Below are 22,677 nucleotides of genomic sequence, written 5' to 3'. Positions count from 1 at the left end.
ATGAAAATATCCTCCCAGAATGTCAGCAGTCTCATCAATTGGCTGATCGGTGTACCTTTGTGTAATTCCAGCTTCTGGACGCTAGATGTCGCTCACCACTGAGACTCAGTCAGAGCGCGCGCTTCGCTAAAGTACACATGCACATATTGCAGCGCGTTCACGAGAGCTATCCTGACCAACTTCCAGGGCAGCAGACAGTGGGGAAGTTTGGAGAGCGAAACTCTGACTTCGTAAAGTTGAGAAGCTACCAAACATAAAACTGAGACGGGCCGAAGCCAGGCAGCCACTATGGACGACTTAGGTAAGTTATGAAGTTGTTTGTAAGACGCTCTGTTTTTCCACAGCCGTCAGTGAGAGCGGGTCGCACGGTGGAGGACTTAACGTGACGACGAGATTTTATGTTGAAAAGACAGTTTCTGGGTCACCTGGCTCTGCAAAATGCTGCCTAGTTTCGGTCAAAAAAATGTTGCAGTGCAGAACGGCTGAGTGAATGTTTTCCACATTTGACCCACTTTGATTTATAAAAGCATCGTAGTAACTTAGCGGCTGGGCATCGTTAGCCTTTACCACCCCCTTTTAAAACTCTCTCCCTCTGGAGTAGTAACGTTAATGTGTCTGATAATTAGACGCTGTCCTGCACATTTAAACAAACTACTTTTTTGTTCAATACGTGTGCCAGAGGGAGGAGATATTTGGTTGACATTTTGACACCGAGCTTCAACATTACCTCCTCAACTTTTGCCCACAGGCTATTCATTCCAGCTTTGAAGTGGTGAAGTCAACAGGCCTCCCCATTTAGACTGCTCGGTGCAGCACAATGTGAGCTCAACCCGGGCTTGGCTGGCTTATAATGTATCTCCTGTCTGATGGAGCAGAACTGCTAGTAATACGTAATTAGTGACCGTTAGTCATTAGTGATCTAGTTTGTTGTCCTTTTGTGAAATGGCAATACACGGAAATCCTTGATACATGAGATAAAGATGTGATTAGGACAATAGAAAAACATGAAATTGAACTGGATGTAAAAAATGTGTTGTGTGATTAGTGCAAGCCGTACCTTTTTTAATTAAAAGGAGAGAAAAAACACACCACCCCAAATAACCCTCAGATCATATTTACTATGTCAAAGGTACTGTCAACACTTTCTCCAGGAGGTGAAACAGTATGGTATTGTTGGTAGGACCCTGACCCTGTGCTGTTATCCTCTTGTTTTTTGCTACAGGGCAGGTTTTATATATTAGATTGGTCTAGCTGGGCCGGTATTTATCTGTGTACATGGAAGAAACATACCTTTAATAATGGGGATTCAAAACCCTCGTGCTGCACAATTACCTGTATTATGATTAATTAAACATTAACATTTAGAGTTGCCTTTAAATCCTGTGATATACAAGCATAAATTAACTTTTAGTAAGAAATTTACTGACTGAATTATTATTACTACACAATAGTCAGGTTTTTAGAATAGGAGCTGAACTCTGATCATTTTTGGTTATTTGACAAAATGTTGTGGGAACGAGCTAGATTTACTAAGTGGAAGTGTTCCCGTTACATTACCTATTGCTGATATTCAGGTAGATTTGCTATGATTTCCAATGTGTTTTTTATGGCATTGTCATTTACTGAGAACTGTAAATTGGGGCTGCGAATATTTATTTATATTTATCGTTATTCATTAACATGTTGGATTTTTTTGCTCGACAAACGTTTAGTCTACAAAATAAATGTCAAAATATTAAAAAATATATAATTCAAACATTGTGAACCCACAAAAGGACATTTTCTAATAGATTGTTTAACATGACAAATGGTTGAATACTCAAAAGATATTTAACTCCCAGTGATGCAGTATATTCTGAGAAAAGCAGCAAACCCTCATATTTGAGTGACTGAAACCAGTTTATTTTTTGGCATTCTTCTTATAAAATTGGTTGCAAATAATTTTGTCGTCAATCGATCAGCTAATCTTTTCAGCACTATACGTGCATTTGATATGCCCATATATCCAATACCAGCATTGATGATATGTAGCTCCGTGCCGTCTATCAGCTACAACTGTTTTTTTGTACCTCACTTACCAGTCACCTCTTTGGTTCATCGGCCCTTGACCTTTGGCATTGAACCTCTGAACTTCTAATTCTGGTTGTTGTAGATTTTACCAGCTGGTCAGTTTGCTATATTTACTTTGCTAATTCAGAATAAACCCCCTTCTTAAGCCTCTTGTAGGTATCTGTAGCAACACTCCCATTGTACTGATCTCCCAAATTAGTAAGTGGAGAGACGATGCGCCGCATTTTGAGTTTGGTCCGATCTGAGAATACCTCCAGGGCACATTCGATGCTCTAGCTCCGAAGGGCCACTGAAAGAGCCGATTGTTGGTTGAGAGGGAGCCTGCATACTCACTGAAGCAGCGTGAACAGCAGGCTGATGGAGGGGGCGAGGCTGCTGAGGAATGTCGAACATCACTCTGTGTCGGGGTCCAAGGCCAAATACTCTCTGGGTCGTGACTCACCTCCTACCACTACTCTCAGCCCTGTGCATGCTGTCACCAGAGTGAGGGCTGTCAGTTTCAGTCGGTCCTTAAAATGGGCCCTGTAGTAATTACACTTATAGATTGTCAAAAACTTCTTGAGATTTGAGGTCTGGTAGCCTGACGATCACACGACCGTGACGTTAAGTTGTCCACTCTTAGGATTTAAACTTTTTTGTCCCCTCCCATTTCCTCCCTAATTATGCAACAACAAACCACGTTAAATGTTAGTACATCCTTAATATCTGGTTTTCTGTACTTTCAGTAAACCCCTCCCCACACCCCCACACCCCTCTGCTAACAAGCCCCCATGGGTCCTTGTCTTGAGGCTCATTGGTGACTGACGGGTCGGCATGGAGTTGTTTGGAAACCTGATCACACTCCACTCTACCCATCTTTTTCATTCTGTGTATATTGATCTGCTCACATTGCTTAACATTCGAGGAAGGGAATTCCCTCAGCATAGTGCGAGCCCTCTTCCAGTCTGTTCCTCTGAGTCAGAGTTTTCCACAAGTCTTCTCTGATTAGTCTTTTACAGTCCAGCCCATGTTGCAGCCAGGCCTTGCCTCACTTTTGTTACTGATGTGTCCCAGTCCTCACCCAGATGTGGCCCTTAGACCATATATGACACGCTGTCCTCTGGCTTGTCCTGCTCCTGGGTTTCATGTTTGAGTGCTATGAAGCTAAACTCAGCTCTCTGTGAATTCCTCAGGATTGTGTGAGATTCAGGCAGACTGACCTCACTGGACTGTGGAGGCTGCGCTCCATGTCTGCAGGCTGACAGGGAAGCAATTGGATTAGCACAGACACACATTATGCTGGAGGGGGATTACTAAAGTGAGAATAACACTTTAGAATAATTGACTTTCCTTTTGGTTGTAAATTCTCTCTGTTCACGGATTACCAAATGAATAAAATCCAGGGCTGAATTACTGACACGGTCATGTGGCCAAGGACCTCAGACTCTGAAGGGCCCCTAAAACCAGAGGTTGACTGTGGTCATTTGATGAATATCATGCACTATTAGAGCCCTGTCTTGCAGTGTGTCATAATCTAGTTTTAGTTAAATATTTGAGTTGATACCGTTCTTACAATAACGTAACTAGTAAGAGCCAGGCGTGCTAACTTTGTAATGCTAACATGCAGAAATCGCCATTGTATTGTATGTAAGTACGGTTATGTGCACTGTTGAAGACAAACATGCCTTAATCTTTATTTACTTAACTTTACTAGAGGAAACAGATAGTGTGCATTAGCCTTCCAATGTACAAACACAATGAAGAAACACAGGTACTATTTACTGTTTAGATGCATACAAGCTTCAAAGCAATGTGGGCTTCAGTCTGTATTTTGCACAGAAATTTACAGGAGATGGCTATGTGGGCTGAAACATTTGTAAACACACAGCAGTCTTGTTAGATTGACTGTAATATTATCAGTTGATCACCTTGCAGAGGAAGCCCTTATTCTCCAGACAGGAGTAAAAGTTGGCTGTTGTAGAAGCAGCGTGGTCTTAAATGTTTACAGCGTTTGCACAGCATACCAAAACATCTTAGAAGGTCTTATGCGCTCTCTGTGTCCTAGTGTGTCGGCAGCACAGAGTTAGTGTTACCAGACAAGCTTTCATCACCCCATGAGAGCTGCAAGGTTAGTGCATACCGCCCCTAACCAGTGGGCTCGCATGCTCGGCTATGGGAAGCTCCTGGCTGTAAATCAGTCTTGTTGCCGAGCTCCACACCCATCCTGTTCTGGGTCTGGGGAAGCTGCATGGCTGACCTCATCGCTTAGGCAACATACCCTGCCCCACATCCTGAGGAAACAGAGGAGAAAAACAATGAGCAGAGGCCAGCACACTCTAGTAGAGTGGGCAGCTGTGGGCCCTCAGTGTGTGATCTGGCCAGAACAGCGTCTTCCCGATTAAATGCTGACTTTGCCTCTTGTCATGCTGTTTCCACGTATTCCTTGTTCCCTGGCCTTGTAACTTGACTCAGAAAGCAGTGCTGATTATTTTCCTGACAGGTATGGGTAATGCAGTAGGAATCTGAGTCCCTGCTGGTTTCTTCTAGCATTACTGGAGCTGGGGACACGGAGGGGCATGTTCAAATACAGAGGAGCTTCTTGTCTGTGAGCAGGGCCGGATATCTCACTTCTGTTTTACAAATACAAAAATCCTGCCTTCATTCAGTTTGAATATTATTCCATTAAACTCCACTTTTCTCCTCATGTTTTGCTACTGGGATTTGTATTAGACGTCAATGCTTTATCGATAACTGAGACATGTGTTTGCAACACAAAGTATTGATAAAATGTCAAATAACAAAATGCTTGCTCATCATGTTGGTATCATATTCTAACTAAGTTAACTAACAAAGGGATCTATTAAGCTTTTGTTTAGAAACATTGAAACGTTACCCTGTTGAAATGAAGTGATAAATCAGGAGAATAAAATTAATTAATTTTCATAACTGATTAACCGTTTTTTAGTAATTTTTTAAGTAAACATACAAAACATTGTCTGGTGCCAGCATCTCAAATATGAATGTTTGCCTGTTTTCTTTGTCTTCCAAGATATTAAACGTAATATATTTGGGTTTTTAGACTGTTTGGGTTTTTAGCTTCAGGAAATTGTATTGAGCATTTTCTACTATTTTCTGAAATGTACCGGTAAGTCACCGAATACAGTCAAGAAAATAATCAGCAAATTGGTCGATAATTTATCCACTGACTAAATCCATCAGGATTTAACTGATGGCTGTTTAATGTTCTGCTCTTCTATAGGAAGGCGACTAGTTTGGAGCACAGCTTGGTGTTTTCAGTCAGTGTTTTAGAGACGAGAGACAAGACGGCCTTTCTTTGAGGGTCCCGATCTACCCAATTACTCTTGTATGGCACAAAAGCCGACTCAGTGTCACTGGCATACGGTCCCCAAACATGCATGGGTATGAATGTGTCCTCAGTGACTGGGTGTCAGTCTTCAGACTTTCCCCTGTCATCTGATTTACTGGTCTGTGGGGAAGTGCTTTTATTTTGGTCCAGCGTTCTCTCAAGGGGCGTGTCATCTTTCGGATATGGGGTTGCTTGGCAGTGTATTTTTGGGTATGTTTATTTTGAAGTAATCACCCTAAGATGCTTCTGTCTTTCGGAGGGTATGCTATTACACTCATTCATCCTTTGTCTGTATGAATCTGTGTGTCCTAGAATACAAACCGGTGGCCAGCTGTAAGGCATAATATTTGTTTGAATATTTCTCTCTTGGTTCATCATTTAATCTGTTTGCTGCTGGTCGATATTCTCTCTTTCACTCACATTCCCTCAGTTTGTCTGTTCCTGGTTTCTACCCAGCCTCCCCTGCCTGTCTCACTGGCATCTCCCCCTTCACCCCCCTCTCCCTGGCCCCCGTCTGTCCTGTTTGATATAAATATCGTGTCGGGTTGGCCTGATGGGGTAGGGTTTCGCTATGGGGCTGTGGCCAGTCCTGCTCTTTTGCTCCCTGTCTATAAACAGGTGAGCTGTGGACCCTGGTGGGCTATCACCGTTGCCCACATGTTAATAGAAAAGATTAGACAGCCCTGGTCCCCCCCACCCACCCTCCCACCCCACCCGCCTGCCCGCCCGCCCGCCTGCCCGTCCGCCTGCCTGCACTGTACACTTTGCTCTGTGGGAAATGGGTAGTAAAAACATTGACATCTCCCTTATCCTGGAATTCAAAGTATGCTGTAGTTAGTGGAACTGGTCCTGTAATTGTCAACACATTATTTTAATTTTCTGGACTGACAAATGGTATTTTGTATTCAAGCACATTCCTCACAGGCTCCGTACCTAAAATCCTGAGGTTTAGTAGGAATGTTGTTTCTGCTTGAGTAGATTGTATCACAAAGCATAATTGTGTTTCCAGATAAGAGAGGTTGCAAGTTAAATGATGCTTCACGACGAGGATGAGGGCAACCGTATGTACCCTCCCTAGAGCCACCTTCCCCGTGTCCCCGCCTGATTGCTTTCTTTTCTCAGAAGCGGACAGAGGAATGTGTGGAATTCCCCGTGCACCTTCGTTCCCATCTGATAAACACTGCAGGACTGTGGCAGGGCCTTGGGTGGGTGGATGGGGGGGTTATGTGCACAGGCAGGACTGTACATGCACCCACTTTCACAAGAATGTGTACAGTATCCACATAACTTGAGAGTTGTTTGGTGAACGTAATGAATATTAGTTACCACAGATTGTTCCCCTGACAGAGTGAGCAACTGTTATATTGTTGACTGACGTTTGATGAAATTCATCTTGTGTTATTAGTCCTTGTCATATCCTTTTTGATGACAGCTTTTTTCCTCCACACAATGGAGCTATTTCCTTGCACAATGGGCTATTGAGTCAGGATGCTGTTAGAGCAGAATTGGACTTTGTCCACTGTCTGAAATGGAAAAGATTAGCCTGTTACTTGGCTTACAGAGCACTATTGCATTCTTAATGCTTCTAACTCTTCATGGACCAAACTTGTCTTGAGACTGACCAAGGCGTGTTGTCCGTCCTCATGCCAAACTAAATGCTGCCCTCCTCAGGGGAAATTAGGGAAGCAAGACGATTTCAGTAGCATCTTCAATCTTTTATCCTTTTATGACCTGCATTAAAATGATAGCCAATAGATGCACTTAATGGAGCGGTGTGTGTTTATTGAAGGCTGCCCAGTGGAAGGCTACAAATGGATATGGGCTGTGACTTATGGATTTAGAAATTATACTTTTCTGATGCTAAATGTAAACAGGCCCGACTGTTACAGGTCCTTCCTCATGGCCCGTTTTAATCTTTCTTTATCCTGATAAAGAAATAGCAGAATCGTCTGTGCCATCCATATCAGTTATGCAACTAACAATAATGTGTATTATTGTTTTATCTGTGGATCATTTTCTTTTCCTTTTAATGTTGGGGTAAAAAAGGAAATTTCTGAAATGTTCTCAACCAGCATAACACCTTGAAATCAAGTGTTTTGTACCATTAATCTGAAATCCAAACAATTGAAGTTTACTCTCGCATACAACAAAGAAAAGCAGCAAATCCTATAGTTAAAACTAAATAGTTTTGGGCATTTTTGCTTCAAACTTTACTCAACAATTAGTTGATTGTTAAAATAGTTGCAGATACATTTTCTATTCAGCAACTGATTTATTAATTGACTAATAATTTCAGCTCCAATCTAAATGTTCTTTAAATTCCCTTTGTGTAGGACAACTCCCAATCCGCATTCAAGTCAGGGGCGCCCAGAATGAAGCACTGAAAGCAACACATAGACGACTCACTCGACTGTCTAATTTTTCTACAAACAAAAACACAATTTAACAATCTAGAGGTATTGGAACATACATAATGAGTGCACATGCACTTTTATGGTCTAAGTCTCATAATCTTGGCTCTGTCTACAAGTGTTTTTGGAAGGCTTTAGGCAATACGGCTGTCCTCTTCGTCAACGCCAGAACGGACCTTCTAGGAATACATTTCCAGAATTAGTCTTTCTTAAAGGCTTTTATTTTTTATGACAGCTTCTAAGATCTTCTAAGCTACAAGAGCAATGTAAATCTAAATCCTACACTGTATTTTATATGAATCACCTTTGTTCCAAAAGCAGCTGTGGTATTTTTCTATGTGGAGGCTTTGTTTTAAGAGTGACAAAGTCAACTTCAGCAAGACCTTGTTCAGCATGTCAGCACCAGGTGCAGATTATTTTGAGCTCGTCATGATATTTCAGCACATTTGCACAGACATGGGCGACACACTGAGCTTACTGCTTAAAATAGGCGTGGGCTCTCATGCGGTTTATGTCAAACTTCATGACTTAAACATTTGGCTTCTGGGTTGGATCTGCTTTTGGTCTGAAGACTGGTTGCAGAATATAATGGAAGTCTGACATGCGAGAGTCTCCGGTTTATCACACTCCCCTTGAACACTGAGTTGAACATTCAAACTTAAAGTCACATGCTTTTGGATGCAATTTAACATAACAGACCAAAGCCTGACGTGTAAAGTTACAATTGTAGAGATCATATTAATTTGTAAGTGCAGATTTGAGGGTGAGGATGCACTTATTAGTGTTAGTTATTAAGATAAAGGCGCACTGAAAGGATACCATTATTGAAAGGATACCGTCACCCAATTTTGTCTCTCAAACCCCTCTCTCCATTAGGCCGGCAACATGTACTTACTCCTTGTTGCTCACACTATCTTTGTCTGTACTTCTGTCTGCTTCACACACACACACACACACACACACACACACACACACACACACACACACACACACACACACACACACACACACAATTCGCACAAACACACATATAATACTGAGTATAGATACTGGCTTTTTATTATATGTATTCTTGGATTACAGGCACTGGTTTATTGTTTCATTATAAGAATGCATTGTGATGGCTTTGTTGTTAGATCTGTTCATGTTGACACAGACGAAGGACAAACTTATCTTGTGTATTCCAAGCCAAAGGGAGCGGGGACTTGATTTTTCAGATATATTGTTTATTTGTTTTTCATGGTCACTTGATTGCGGATGGTATGAAGGCAGTGTCTGCAATTTTCACAGGGGAATATGGAAGCCTTACGAGTATTCAGTGTTGTACATTTATACTTGATCCAAGTCTCTTTGTACCATTCAGCTTTTACTTTGAACAAAATATTAACTTTTCTGCTGACGTACATTAAGGTTAATGTAACCTTGTGTGAAAGAGCTGTGAAGTATTTAGAGAAGTACGATGATTCAGTTAACAGAAAAATGCCCCCAAGTAAACTCGTGTTTTATTTATTTTGATTTCAAAACATCAACAATTATATAAAATGTATTTGCAGACTTGTATCGCTTTTTAATATAATTCCTAGTCAGGACAGGAAATAAAGGTTTTCATACATGAACAGATTTAAAATGTACAGAGTATTTTAGAAGCCTGGTTAGCCATCTGACCTTGTGGTCAGTTGGACAGTTTCTGACCCTGCTTCTCTTATGTTTGAGTTTACAAGTGCGGTAATTCCTTGAAACAGACCATTCCAAGCCTCTGTATTGTAACAGTATGCAGCGTCTATTCTGGACAGGCTGAGAATGGATGCATTGTCTGATGTAAGAGTCTATTTTGCTCCTGCGTTCCTGTGAACACTCAGCAGGGTAACTCTGTAGCCCCTCAACCCTGAACTGGATTCAGAAACACTTTCTGTTTGTCTGCTTCTTGGTTCTTATCAGTCTGTCTTGTTCAATTCACACTGATTCTCATAACACAGATTAATCAAAGACATGCATAACTAACAGAAGTATAAAATACTGTAATGATCAAGTTCATAGACGGTTAGCTCTCATTGTATTTTTAGTGTGGACCGATCAAGAAAAGTATGTTGGGGATTTCAGAGGGATTTTTTATGAAGGCCCAATGGGTTTAGGTATGAAGTTGGGCATGGTGATATACTGCGCCATGCTGTTTTTACCACAGGGCTTAACCTTTCTGTTGAATGATCTGCACTTTTGGTGATGTGTTGGAATGAGAGACTCAGATACGCTGCCATTGTCTGTTTACAGCCTGACACCACAGTCGGTAGTCGCCTCAGAGCACCCAACAACCCACAAAAGAATGAATTGGTCTCCAGTGCAACCATGTTGCAGGTCGAAAAACATTTTGCAAAAACAGTTCAGGAATTTGTCTCTGGTGCGTTTGCTCCAATGACACAAGGCATTACTGAGTCTGAGTATAATAAAGATTGTTGTTTAAATGAGAGTAAGAAATATAAAGATTGTATTTATTTATTTTAACAGCGTAACTAATTCACTTTTTTTGTGTGCATGCTGCAACAAAAATGCTGAACACTTTAACTATCAATTCTTTCAGACGCGTTACTGGCGGACCTGGAATCTACTACGTCCCACATCTCAAAGCGACCTGTGTTCTTGCCTGAAGAGACCCCCTACTCCATCCCCAGTGGTGGACACACCTATCAGGATGTGTCAGTCCCACCTCCAGTCCCTCCTCCACCCTCAGCCGAGGCTCTGAACGGGTCCCTGATAGATCAGCCAGACTCCCACCACTCCTCTCAGCAGGTATGTCGCTGTAGTGTGACCATGCACAAGTCATGAGCTAATGTTTCTCCATGAAACCATTGCGCAAACAGGTTTGCCATAAAGTGCTTAAAAAGCAAAGTACAAGGAAGTGACACGGCACACATTAATTACATTTGTTATCGAAAGATGTAGAAAGAAGATTTGATTAAGTACCATGTTTGTATGCTTGTCATCACAATCTCTGATGTCAAACTCATCAGAAAAGAAATAAGAGAGGGAAATCAGTCCTGCACGGGTAACTGGGTCCAGATGAATGTCAAATCGAAAGCCAAGTGGAAATTCTGCTCAGGTTTTCTCTGTATGTCTCACTTATGTGTCCTCTGCAGTCATTAGGTTTAGCCCAGAAGAGCGCATGGTCCAGGGACAGTAGCAGCTCTCCATTGTCTCACATTGAAGAGGACCATGTCTACAGGTATCCTGTCACACGCTTGAAATGTTGTATGTTTCATTGTTATTTCCTTTAACCTGTAGTTACTATTAGCAGTTCTCCCTGTCTGTCTCCTCTTCAGTTTTCCAAACAAACAGAAGCCAGTAGACACGTCAACAGCAGCCATGACCTCTGCCATGGGCAGTAACCTCTCAGAGCTTGATAGACTGCTGCTGGAACTCAACGCAGTGCAACAGAGCTCCCCTTCATTCCCCACTACAGGTACATTCAAAGCCCTCAGCTATATCAGTTCTGTTTGTGGTGAGCACATTTAGTTGTACTGTTGTGTGTCCACAGAGGAGGCAGCTCCACCTTTACCATCCTGCAGCATCACCCACTACGAGAACGGCAGCTCCCCTGACATCATGGGGAGCCCTCCCCCTCAGGAGAAACCCAAGAGGAATGGAACGAGACTGGAAGAGGCCCGACCCACCGTGGAGAGTCTGCTGGATGAGCTGGAGGGTTCAGTGCCTTCACCCAGGTGCTTTATATCTGTGTCCCGCTGCCACACTTTAAGACAGGGTGAAAAGCACTATATCAGCAGATACCTTGAGTTGAGGTTTTAGAATCTGTATTGGCAGAGAAATAGCTTGAACAGTGCATCCCATCATTAGAGCCCCAACACCCTCCGCTTGCAATAGGCCACATTCTCCTATAATGAACTGCTACTCTATCAATTAGAGCTCCCCAAGACAGATAACATTGCTATCTGAAAAGGACAATTTATGTTTAAGATCATATTAACATTCAAATGGTAGTTTATATACAAGAGTATTTTGAACGGGCTGCTTTCGGTTATGTGTTGTGGAAATGTTGTGGAAAATTTGTCCCGTCACATGGTAGCACATTCAGTTAGGATGACTTTACGTAACGTTGCATTCTTACCAACTAGTTTTAATTGGTTCAATAATGTAAACTTGATTAGCATGCTGTTGTTTTTGCCTACATCTGCGGCTGTGTTTGCATTAATCTATGATCAATTTGTCATGATTTCTAAGCATGTAATAGAGGATTTCATAGACAAGTGTTTTTATGAATTAGACTTCCACACAGAGGAACTTATCAGTGTATGAAGTGATCCCTGTCTGGACACAGTGCTGCTGGGCCATTGTCCTTTTGTCTGCCTTTAGTTTCATCTTCTACAATGATAATAAATATGGCAGTTTAAACTGCTTAAGACCATTTATCTAGGTTTGCAGTTCAATGTTTGCATGTAATTGCAAATCATATTATAATTTGTATTTTCCAGCTCCTCTGCTCGCCACAGTGATTTGGACACACCCTCTCAGCAGCAAGCCAGAATTTCCGCTTCCTGTGCCACAAGAGAGCTAGACGAGCTGATGGCCTCTTTGTCTGACTTCAAGGTACAGAGCAGCACGAGTGACGACTGGAAAGGCTTCAACAAACACACATTTCTGTTCATTTCTCTGTCCTCTTCCTCTTATCTTGCTTATGCTTCTATGTCCTTCAGCCCAGTTCTTTGGGCTTTCTGCTGGACCCAGCAGGAGCATCTTCCAGCTGTCCTCATCCTCCAGCCTCTACCTCCATCACCCCAGTGGCTTCTCCTTTCCTTAGTCCGTCCCAAGTTCCTCTCTGTGCCTCTCCTCTGTTCTCTTTGCCTGCTGGTCTAGAGCTGCACATAGATGAGGATGGAGGAGATGGTGGCATGTCAATGACCCATGCAAACGGTCTCTGTCCACACAGTCCTGTATCCTCACTTTCTGCAGCCAGTGACCTAGACATGGACATAGATGTCTCTGCCACCATGCTGTCGTCTCAAACCAGGTCTCTGCTTGTCCTTTCTCAAGCTGCTTCCTCTAACTCCAACCTTATGAGAAATAGCCCAAGTCCTTCCAATACCGCCACCACCCCTTCACTAACGTCAGTTAACACTGTCCTGGACTACAAGTCCTCCAAGTCCTCTAGTCCATCTGTAGAGCTAGTTTCACCCTCAAATACTATTGGTAAATTCCCTTGTACTCCTGAGACAATGAGCAGGGGAGCTACTTCTTTTCAAAACCTTGTTTTGAATTTCTCTTCTCCACCTCCTTTTAAAAACCTTACCCCACCTCTCTCTGCTCCAAAGACTCCTTCGCCCATCCCTGCTGCTCTCTCTATATCTCCACATTCTGCGCATGTTTCTTTAAAAACATCCTCGCCATCTCCAGTCTCTCCATTGCTGGTCCCCTCTCCACTGGCCTTCACTAGCACCAGCAGACAGCTGTTGGAGTCGGCACCCGCACCCCAGAGAGGCAGCCCCTTCACTGCACAGCAACCCCCCATGGTGGAGCCCTCCTTGGAGGAGGCACTAAACAAGCTGCTGGCAATGAGTTTTGCACAGAATCACTCAGCAGCACATCTGGAGGAACTACAGCTGAAGATGGAGTCAGAGTGTTTAGGCAGAGGAATGCAGGACATGCACGAGGAGCTCATCCTGCCTATGGACAGAAACAGTGTGCAGCCTGACACTTTCACCAGCGCCACCAACACCATCACAGACGACTCGATGGACGGAGGGACTGATGGGAATGGAGATCTGGACTGGGCTGATGAGGAGCTGTCAATGTCCTTCCATGATGGAATGGATGGCACAATGACGCCTTACACCGAGAGGCCGTACACAGATGGCAGCATGACCCCGCTGACAGAGGCCAGCTGGATGGATGAGTCCATGACCCCGTCTTCATGCCCCGGGACCCCTGACGTTGCCCTGGACCTGCCCCTGCTGCAGACTCCCAATATAGACCGAGTCTCTGCTTCCGGACATGTATGCATCCCCCCTCTTGCTTGACACAACATGGGCTTGTTTTGCTCACATTGTTTTGATCTTGCTCCAGAGACCGATGCTTCCACACTAGATAGCCTCTGCTTAGAGGGTTTCTCATATTTCTTTATGAAAAATTAAAACCTGATACCAAATATTAATCTGCTAGTTTGCTCACTAGTATATCTTTCGCACTTTGTCATTTTAAGACCAATAAAACAGGGATGTTTTGTTAGCATTCAATATCATCTCTCAAATCTTCTTTAGCACGATCAAGTAGGGCTGAAAGAATTAGTCAAATAATTGATGAATGAACAGTATGAAAGGTTTTCTGCTTTTCTGTATTTTATATTATTTTAATATAAAATACATTTTTAATGTAGATTATTGGTCACATAAAACTAAGCCGGTTTTCGGTATTTACTTTATTGCTGTTGTTTTCTTTACCTTTTATAGATGGCATCATTATGATGAAGAAAAAAAATAAAGATGAAAAAGTATTTTTAAATGCATCATCAGACAGAAGCTAGTGGAATAGAAGGTAGCTTAAAAATAGAGATGCTCTTTGTAATCAAGAGATTTTGCTTTGACAATGCACTGACTGATTGGCAGTACCAGTACTGAGCATGACTCATATCATCTTCCTTACCTGTTGCACCAGTTTTGTGTGAAGGACCCTAATGCCATGTGCAGTGTGAAGTTGGTGTGGTTGTTGAGAGACGAGGAAGGCTGTGAGGAACATTCATGAGTAGGGTTTTTGAATTTTGAAGGCACCTGACATAAGCATGCAAGAAGTGCATGACGTGTGACTCTGAGCCCACTGACCACAGCATCCTGGCCTGTCATGGATTTTTTTCAAATCAGAATTTGTGTGACTCACCTGCTGCCTCAGAGCTCTGCTGTAACTGCTTCAGCTGGGTTATGTTTGGTGTGGACGTTTGATGAGATGCTCACCATTCCCTCTTAGATAAAATCAGTGATTAGGCGGACTAAGGAGACTCCTAACGTGCACCCCATGTTCCGAGATGGTCACCTGCGCAGAAAGATGGGACCCGTCATTGTAAACAAGAACACTTCTCAGGACCGCCTCATAGAGGAGCTTCAGGGCAAGTTTGGGATTGGCCGCTCAGAGCGGCGGCGTAAACAGTCTGATGATTGGCTGACCGAGGGTGTTATCGTCACATGCAAACCCCAGCGTTTCCGTCCCGATGGGGCCGGCAGTGAGGTCGACAAGGTTGGCTTCAGTGTGCTCAAAAGTTTTCCCAAATATTTATATTCCCAATTAATTCACCTTTAGTTTTCTACACACTTTGCTCTCTGTGTTCCTTCCCTTCTCTCTGTTTCTCTCTCCTCTTTGTTTAGATCATAATTCCCACAGAGTCGCCTGTCTCTGAGAGGAAGGTGATCCCGCCTCTCTCTCCCCCCGCCCTTCGTCGCCCTCCTATTATAGAGGAACTTAAGCGACTACTCCCAGTACAGCACCCCCCTATCCCTACACCGCCACCTCTCCCTCCACCTCCACCTCCCCCTCCCCCTCCCTCCCCCCCTCCACGATTTCCCCACATCTTGCAACGAGTTCCCCCTCCACCCCGACAGATTTTAAAAGCCACACCACCACCAGCCCCAATTCAGGAATCTCCTACCCCCAAACCAGAGCCCCCTCCTGTTCTTAAAACGCCAAACCGCCCTCCACCAGTGGAGCCAGTGATACCACCAAAAGTCCTGGTGTCAGTAGGCTGCCAAACAGAGTATGACCCAATCTTCCCTCCAATGCAGGCATGAACCCCTGTCTCTTATCCCTTCTTGTTTTTCACAGCTTCACATGTTTTAATCTTTGTAATGTAAAACTTAATTTACTTAAATGTGTTTTATCGGGCACATCTTGAACACAAAATTAATTTGATAATTAAATAATTTCAGATTATGGCCCAAGGGAAGGGTGGCGTTCCTGGTGGGGCGCCGACACAGGTCAACAAGCTGGACAACATGCTTGGTAGCCTGCAGTCTGACCTCAACAAACTGGGTGTACAGACAGTAGCTAAAGGAGTTTGCGGAGCCTGTTGTAAGCCAATTGTGGGACAGGTGAGATACTTTTTTAAAGGATATATAAATGTAATATAAGTTTACAATGTCCTTAATGTACAATCCACTTGTCTGTTTGTCTAGGTGGTGACTGCCATGGGCCGCACGTGGCACCCTGAACACTTTGTGTGCACACACTGTCAAGAGGAGATAGGCTCCAGGAACTTCTTTGAGCGAGAAGGACAACCGTACTGTGAGACAGATTACCACAACTTGTTCTCCCCGCGGTGCCACTACTGCAACGGGCCCATCCTGGATGTAAGTGACTGCTGTTTGCACATGTGGTCATGTCTGTTGTAGATTACAGTCAGCCAATAGCACATGTTGTCATGTCTGTTTAGAAAGTTGTGACGGCGCTGGATAGGACATGGCATCCTGAACACTTCTTCTGTGCTCAGTGTGGATCTTTCTTTGGCCCAGAAGGTATTGTGATTTGTTGTATTGAATTCTTACTTTATCTTTTATATCTACAGTCCTCTCACAGTAGCACAAATAATAGTTCCCTTTGCATTTCAGTTGTAATTGAATAACATCTGTTTGTTATTTCTATGAAGGCTTTCATGAAAAGGATGGGAAAGCCTTTTGCAGGAAGGATTACTTTGACATGTTTGCACCAAAATGTGGCGGCTGTGCCAGAGCCATTTTGGAGAACTACATCTCAGCGCTGAACAGCCTTTGGCATCCGGAGTGTTTTGTCTGCAGGGTGTGTATCTTGTCATTCTAGTGTTATTTTATGTACCTGAGCAAGGCTGGATATTGTTAAACAAATAATAGCTCTAGAATAACCGCATCTTTCCTCTGTCCTCTCTTGTTTTTGTTAACAGGAGTGCTTCACCCCGTTTGTGAATGGAAGTTTCTTTGAGCATGATGGCCAGCCTTACTGTGAAGTGCACTACCACGAGCACCGTGGCTCCCTCTGCTCCGGCTGTCAGAAACCCATTACGGGACGCTGTATCACAGCCATGTCCAAGAAGTTTCACCCGGAGCACTTTGTCTGTGCCTTCTGCCTGAAACAGCTCAACAAAGGCACCTTTAAAGAACAAAACGACAAACCGTACTGCCATGGCTGCTTTGTCAAGCTGTTCAGTTAGGGAGTTAGGGAGAGCAGCTATGGATCAGGGCTAAGATCAGTGTCTAAAGCATCTTTAGCACAGGTAGGGTGGGGATGGGATTCATTGTGTTTGTATCAAAGAGGGCTGTCTGTATTCTGATAGAAACATTGGAAGTGTGTATGAATTAAGTATGTGCATGTGATTGGAGCTGCATACAGTCTCTTGTCCCCTATTTTCAGAATGCCAGCTATGCATTTTGCATTGAGGCTCTTATACAGTAGGTTTTGGGTTGGTCAGTAGGCCACGGTGTGATGCAAATATACTCAAAAGGTGACATCACAAGGTCTTTTTCAACTCAACACTGATATATATACAAGACTATGTTTTTTTTCTTAATCCCAAGAAATGTGTTGGATATTTTCAACAGGCAAAGAGCTGTTATTTTCTCTGTTTTCAAATATTCTTAGTTTTTAATCTTGTTAGATTGTTAATTTTACTGAACACTGTAGAAATTCATGAAATACTAGGCATGTTTGACATGTTGCTCACTGGTTGAGCGTGTCATTTTAGAAACCATAAGAAACATAAACTGTTGCAACAGAGGAGGGTACAAAGCTTATTCCCCACATGGTGTAAAGTTGGAAAGAGCAGATGGATTAATCCATAATATCACTGTAGCATTGGCTGGAAATGGGCTGCATCAGCATTTAGAATTATCTTGTATGTGTGAAAAATCTAGTGTCTTTACCCTTTCAAGAAAACACTTGTGTATAAAAATGGTGTTGATACTAGAATGTCACAAAGATGATTTTGAACTGAGTGAATCAATTTTACAGTTTCTAAAATCAGAGTGACAAACCACACCTTTTCTTTTTCTTTTTGCCAAAGGCAAACTATGCATGGATGAATATTTTCACAGTGCTTGTCAATGACGAAGTTCAGTATGTAAGTCATCCACCAGTAGCTGCGGTATTCTCTCTTGGTCACAAATGTTTGAACAAACTTTACGTATTTGTGCTGCCAAATCATTCCTTGTATTTTCACAGAAGAAAAGAGAAAAACACCTGAAATCATATTTTTGTCTCTTACAGTGAAGCAGAATCACACAAAGATATTGGGAGTATATTGTGCATCTCTTAAACTACCATTAGTATTTCTAGGTACATCCTGACAAGTTTTTTGTAAATATCAAATGCAGCTACAATGTAAGCAAAACGCTGGCATGCTTAGCATGTACATGTGTTTAATGACCACTCATTCAAAGAAGAGGGCTGGTGAGGAGGCATAGCAAAGATATTGTGATATGTTTGGTATCATTACTGTATTGAGAAGCTGATGAATGTTCACTATTTTGAAATGAGAAAATGTGCCTGTGATATTCCAATGACTGCAACTGTGGATTAACAAATTTGTATTTCAGCATCAGCGTGTTTTTCTGATGTAAAAAGCTGTCTGTTTGTGCCATTGTATCAGTACCATGTCTAATAACACTGGCAAATTAAGCAAAATACTGATAACAGGTCAATAGGCCGCAGTTCTGTTTTCATATATGAGTCCACTGAAAAATGATGGCTGTAAAAGTGAGAACCTGGTGGTCAGTTGATGACTCGTTTCCCTCAGCGCCTGAGTAGCATCTACTGGATGACCACCAGGTTGGGTCTCGACATGGGATCATGACATGCAGCAGATATATCGGGCCTTTTGTCTTTTTCAGGGAATTCTAGAGCCTTACATTTTTTCTCACTCTATTTAAGATATCATGTAACAGTTGTCTTTTCAAATCAATTTAGTAGAGTTTTATTTAACCAAAGCCATACCTTTTTTTAGTTGTGTTTGTGTCTTTTCGTCTTTTTGTTCCCTACACTCTGAATGTCAGTCCTAACGAATAGTGATATTCCTCGCATCTAGTCTGATTAAGCAAATAAATTCAGTTTTGTTATTAAATAATATACAAGTGCTTCGTTTGTGATATTTTTTCATTTGATGCGTACATTTGACACTTGCACTCAAGGAAACACCAAGTAACACAAACAGTCCAACTGTACAATACCTCCTTCATAAAGATTACACAAGAGGAGTAAAGAGATTATTTTGAATTCATGAGCAATAGAGACATGTAGAATACTACCCCAACATTGAAAAAAAAAAGAAAAAACGTAATTTAGATAGTAAACAAACAAGATGTTTTGATTGAGAAAAACATACTTTATATAACGTTAGAGAGGCAGTTCCCGCCCCGGACCAGGTGGTGGGGGTAAAGCAACGCGTTTGTTTGCCAAACGCCACAAAGCGTAAAGAAGAAGAAGACGGGAGCCATTCCGTACTGTGATTGGACGCGAGTATCAGGTGGTTTGTTTCGTCATACCAGGCAGAATGACATGTTTATTTTTGCTAACATTTCAGGTAAGTCAAGCTAATTTTTTAAGTGTGGCAAATATTGTGTTAATGTATTATTTTCTACAGTTCGGAATGTGTATTTGTACAAGTTTAAGAAATGTTAAGGTCTTGCTGGCGTCAGACTGTATCTGTAGCCGTGCCTCTGTTCTAAGTATACCAAACTCATTAAATACCTTTAACCAACATGCAACTATGTGTCCTTGTTGTAACATTTTGAGTTAAACTTTTTTTGTCAATGAATGCCATTGTTTGTCGTTTGTTTTTGATGAATTAAAGAATCTGTCCTGGCGGTTTAATTGAAGCATTTCATTCAGTTGTAAATCAGCGCCCTTTAGTAAGTAGCGGTAGTTACATATCATATTGGGTCACATTTTGTCAATGGATTTCATACTGATTGTAAAACCAGTTTGGCCTCCAGCTGTGGTGTCCCTGTCCAGGAGTTACTCATCACTTAAAAGGTCATGCCAAATCCCCCAGGTGTATTTTTTTTAATATTAGCCGTGGATTAAATGTTTATTTTTATTTTTATGTAGCTGACCTTCACCATTTATATGTATTTCAGGGATCTTAATGCAAAGTGGACTCAAACATTGGCCGTACAGCTATGGCCTCCTACTTTGATGAACACAACTGTGAGCCCACCAACCCAGAGGAACAGTATCGTCAGAATGCACTACTTGAATTGGCCAGGTGATTATAAACACACTTCAGACGCCTTGTAATGCTTTACATTGATTACTAGTGTTCAGCGTTGTGATTGTCTTTGTGTATAGGTCTTTGATGCAGGGCTTGGACTTAATTGACTCGGCGGCGTTCGACTTGTCCGACTGGGACCAGCGTCTTCCTCCTCCAGCTGCCAAAACTGCTGTGCAGACCCTTACTGTTGTCATCATTTCTCCAGAGCAAGCTGGTGACAGAAAATTGCCTTAGTATAATTTATTGTTTTACATTGTATCAGTCATATTTCACTGATATTAAATGAATGCGAAGAAATAAATGTATGATGGCAGATTGAGAGATCATGCTTTCAGACAGGCTCAGAGAAAGTAGGGAGGGTTTTAATTGTGATTTTGTTTTTTTTTATCATACAGATACATGTCTCAAGTGTCCTGTGTGTTTGCTGGAGTTTGAGGAACAAGAGACAGTTCGAGAAATGCCTTGCAAACATCTTTTCCACTCGGGATGTATACTGCCCTGGTTGGGCAAGGTAAAGCTGACGAGTGTATCAGAATTAAATTTCACATCGGACATGTTATGGAAACGTTTGAGTGGCTGCTTAAAATTCCCTTTGAATCTTTTGCATGTTTTCATTCATAGACCAACTCCTGTCCGCTGTGCCGGCTTGAATTGCCAACTGACAATCCAGAGTATGAGGACTTTAAAAAAGACAAGGTGAGTGTGTAAATATGCGTTGGACGGTACAAATGAGCCTCATCTTTGAGCTGTGCTTAAATACAGCATCAGTCCCCGTCTGAATATTGTTCTCTGTCCTGTAGGAGAGAAGAAAACAGAGGGAGCACAGGCTGGAAGACCTACATGGAAGCATGTACACATGACCTAACTGTGCTGTGGTGCACGTGTGTGGCAGTGACATTTTATAGAAAATTATAAGAAAAGTTAAAGTTTCAGGAAATGCATAATGCTGCATTCATGCCATTTCGTGCCAAATGTAATTTCAAGCATGCAGATGGGGAAAAAAATCATGTCGTCCTCATATCTGTAGTTGAGTCAGAAATATAAATTACATTTTTACTATCTACCATTGGGCAAAAAGAACAACAGAACTACAAGCAGCAAAGCCACCGTCACTGACAGATTTATCTAAACAGTAGATACGATTAAAAATATGTAACACAATTCTAAAAAAACAAAAACAAATTTGCTTTGACCGCTAGGCTAGCAATTGGGGTAACCATCTTAGACAAAAGTGTGACCGCTCCTGTTCGGGTAACTGACAATATTCCTGCTCTTTCCATTCATTTGACATGGCATGAATGCAGCTTAGCAACACGATTATTGAACATGTTCATATTTCAGTTGGATAAATGTTGTTTTCTATGTAGTTAGGATGAAAGTATTTTAAAACAAGTATGCGGCCCTGAAGCATTTCTGTTTTTATTCCCTTTTGATTTAAATATATAAGCTTTTATCACGCAAAAAAAAATTCTGTTCAACTGAATCTGTCAAATTAATATGATTTATTTAAATGCAGGAATATATTTCACTGACTCTTTTTGTTTTTCAACAAAAATAATGTATACAATTTGAGAGAATTACATTTTGAAAGTGCACTCCAGCAATCCAATATGAATAGTATACATGTATATTCTGCATTTAATGTCAGACCATCCCGGTCAGGTAAATCCCCACAACTTACAAGCGCCATGTCACACAGGCTTTCAGTAAATGTGTTGTCTTCAAGCCACGGTACAAACTGAACACACTCTTCTCGAGCCACAGAAGATATTATACAACTATTTTCCCTGGCTGAGTCAACTGATCTTTTTTGTGTCAAATTGTTTGGTTCCCCTTTAACTTGTCCCGTGAAGTTTGAGGAGGCAACTCCTCTCTTCTGGCCAAGATAGAGGAACAATTATTAACAAAACCAGTTTGGTCCGGATTGGTTTCGATGCTTCTACATTACATGTAGATTTATACCATTTCTATATGACAGCAATAATCTGGGAAACACCCATGTTTTCTATTTGTGCATGTGGTAACACACTATATTTAACCTGTCACAACCTGGCTCCTAGGCTATGACAAATACGGTGAAGACACAACAGCTGATTGTAACGTAAAGTGTTTATTTAAACTTAATAAAGAAATAGTTAACGTTATGGAATGTGGCAGTCAGTAACATCAGTAGTGTCAACGTGAATGCGTGTGTAATGGAGTGTAGGTGTTGTCAGCAAAACCAAAGTAACAGGCAGCAGCGTTCTGGGCCCACTCCACCTATGACGGAGAGAAAACCTGCGGCCAGCAACACGAGCGCTCAAGGCTTTTATGCCCTCCCTGTTCTCGGACCAGGTGCTCTGCATCAGGTAATCTGCTCTCTAGGGACACAAGCATACATGGTGATTAGACCGGGACCGTCACAAACCCAACTTAGGTGGGATTTCTAACCAGCAGTATATATGTATATATATATATATATACCTAAATGATAGACAAAGCATACATATTTACAGAATGAATTAAAGGAAACTAAATCATCTGTGTTGATTTGTTTTAAACATTTTTATTGACATTGTTTCCGTGTTGCTGTTGCAGGAGTGCGTGGGATAAGGCTGAAACTCATCAATTCATACACCTGCTGCTGA

At 42.0% G+C, this 22,677-nt stretch overlaps 2 protein-coding genes across 2 annotated transcripts; both read left to right on the top strand.

Moving 5' to 3' along the window:
* The first annotated feature begins 139 nt into the window (after positions 1 to 139).
* LOC117736697 (paxillin-like) lies at positions 140 to 18,904 on the top strand. Its single transcript, XM_034542202.1, has 11 exons — positions 140 to 301; positions 10,403 to 10,611; positions 10,959 to 11,044; positions 11,142 to 11,281; positions 11,357 to 11,540; positions 12,309 to 12,423; positions 15,744 to 15,905; positions 15,990 to 16,163; positions 16,247 to 16,328; positions 16,460 to 16,608; positions 16,730 to 18,904. Exons 1-11 carry the CDS (start codon positions 289 to 291, stop codon positions 16,994 to 16,996), a joined length of 1,581 nt encoding a protein of 526 aa, XP_034398093.1. The 5' UTR covers positions 140 to 288; the 3' UTR covers positions 16,997 to 18,904.
* Positions 18,905 to 19,255: 351 nt separating this feature from the next.
* Positions 19,256 to 22,194, top strand: rnf181 (ring finger protein 181). Its single transcript, XM_034542638.1, has 6 exons — positions 19,256 to 19,360; positions 19,917 to 20,044; positions 20,128 to 20,264; positions 20,446 to 20,561; positions 20,672 to 20,746; positions 20,851 to 22,194. Exons 2-6 carry the CDS (start codon positions 19,959 to 19,961, stop codon positions 20,908 to 20,910), a joined length of 474 nt encoding a protein of 157 aa, XP_034398529.1. The 5' UTR covers positions 19,256 to 19,360; positions 19,917 to 19,958; the 3' UTR covers positions 20,911 to 22,194.
* Positions 22,195 to 22,677: the final 483 nt, after the last annotated feature.

The sequence above is a fragment of the Cyclopterus lumpus genome, chromosome 9 (assembly GCF_009769545.1).
Source record: "Cyclopterus lumpus isolate fCycLum1 chromosome 9, fCycLum1.pri, whole genome shotgun sequence".
NCBI lineage: Eukaryota > Metazoa > Chordata > Actinopteri > Perciformes > Cyclopteridae > Cyclopterus > Cyclopterus lumpus.
Note: the sequence above shows the minus strand (reverse complement) of the source record. Positions and strands in the feature narration are given on the sequence as shown.

What these genes read in the sequence shown, in the direction of transcription:
- rnf181 (XM_034542638.1), top strand. Translation starts at nt 19,959, where the DNA reads ATGGCCTCCTACTTTGATGAACACAACTGTGAGCCCACCAACCCAGAG. An exon ending in CATTTCTCCAGAGCAAGCTG is followed by an intron (nt 20,265 to 20,445) that starts GTGACAGAAAAT and finishes TTTATCATACAG; the next exon opens with ATACATGTCTCAAGTGTCCT. An exon ending in AGGACTTTAAAAAAGACAAG is followed by an intron (nt 20,747 to 20,850) that starts GTGAGTGTGTAA and finishes TCTGTCCTGTAG; the next exon opens with GAGAGAAGAAAACAGAGGGA.
- LOC117736697 (XM_034542202.1), top strand. An exon ending in GAAGAGGACCATGTCTACAG is followed by an intron (nt 11,045 to 11,141) that starts GTATCCTGTCAC and finishes TCTCCTCTTCAG; the next exon opens with TTTTCCAAACAAACAGAAGC. An exon ending in CGGAGTGTTTTGTCTGCAGG is followed by an intron (nt 16,609 to 16,729) that starts GTGTGTATCTTG and finishes TTTTGTTAACAG; the next exon opens with GAGTGCTTCACCCCGTTTGT.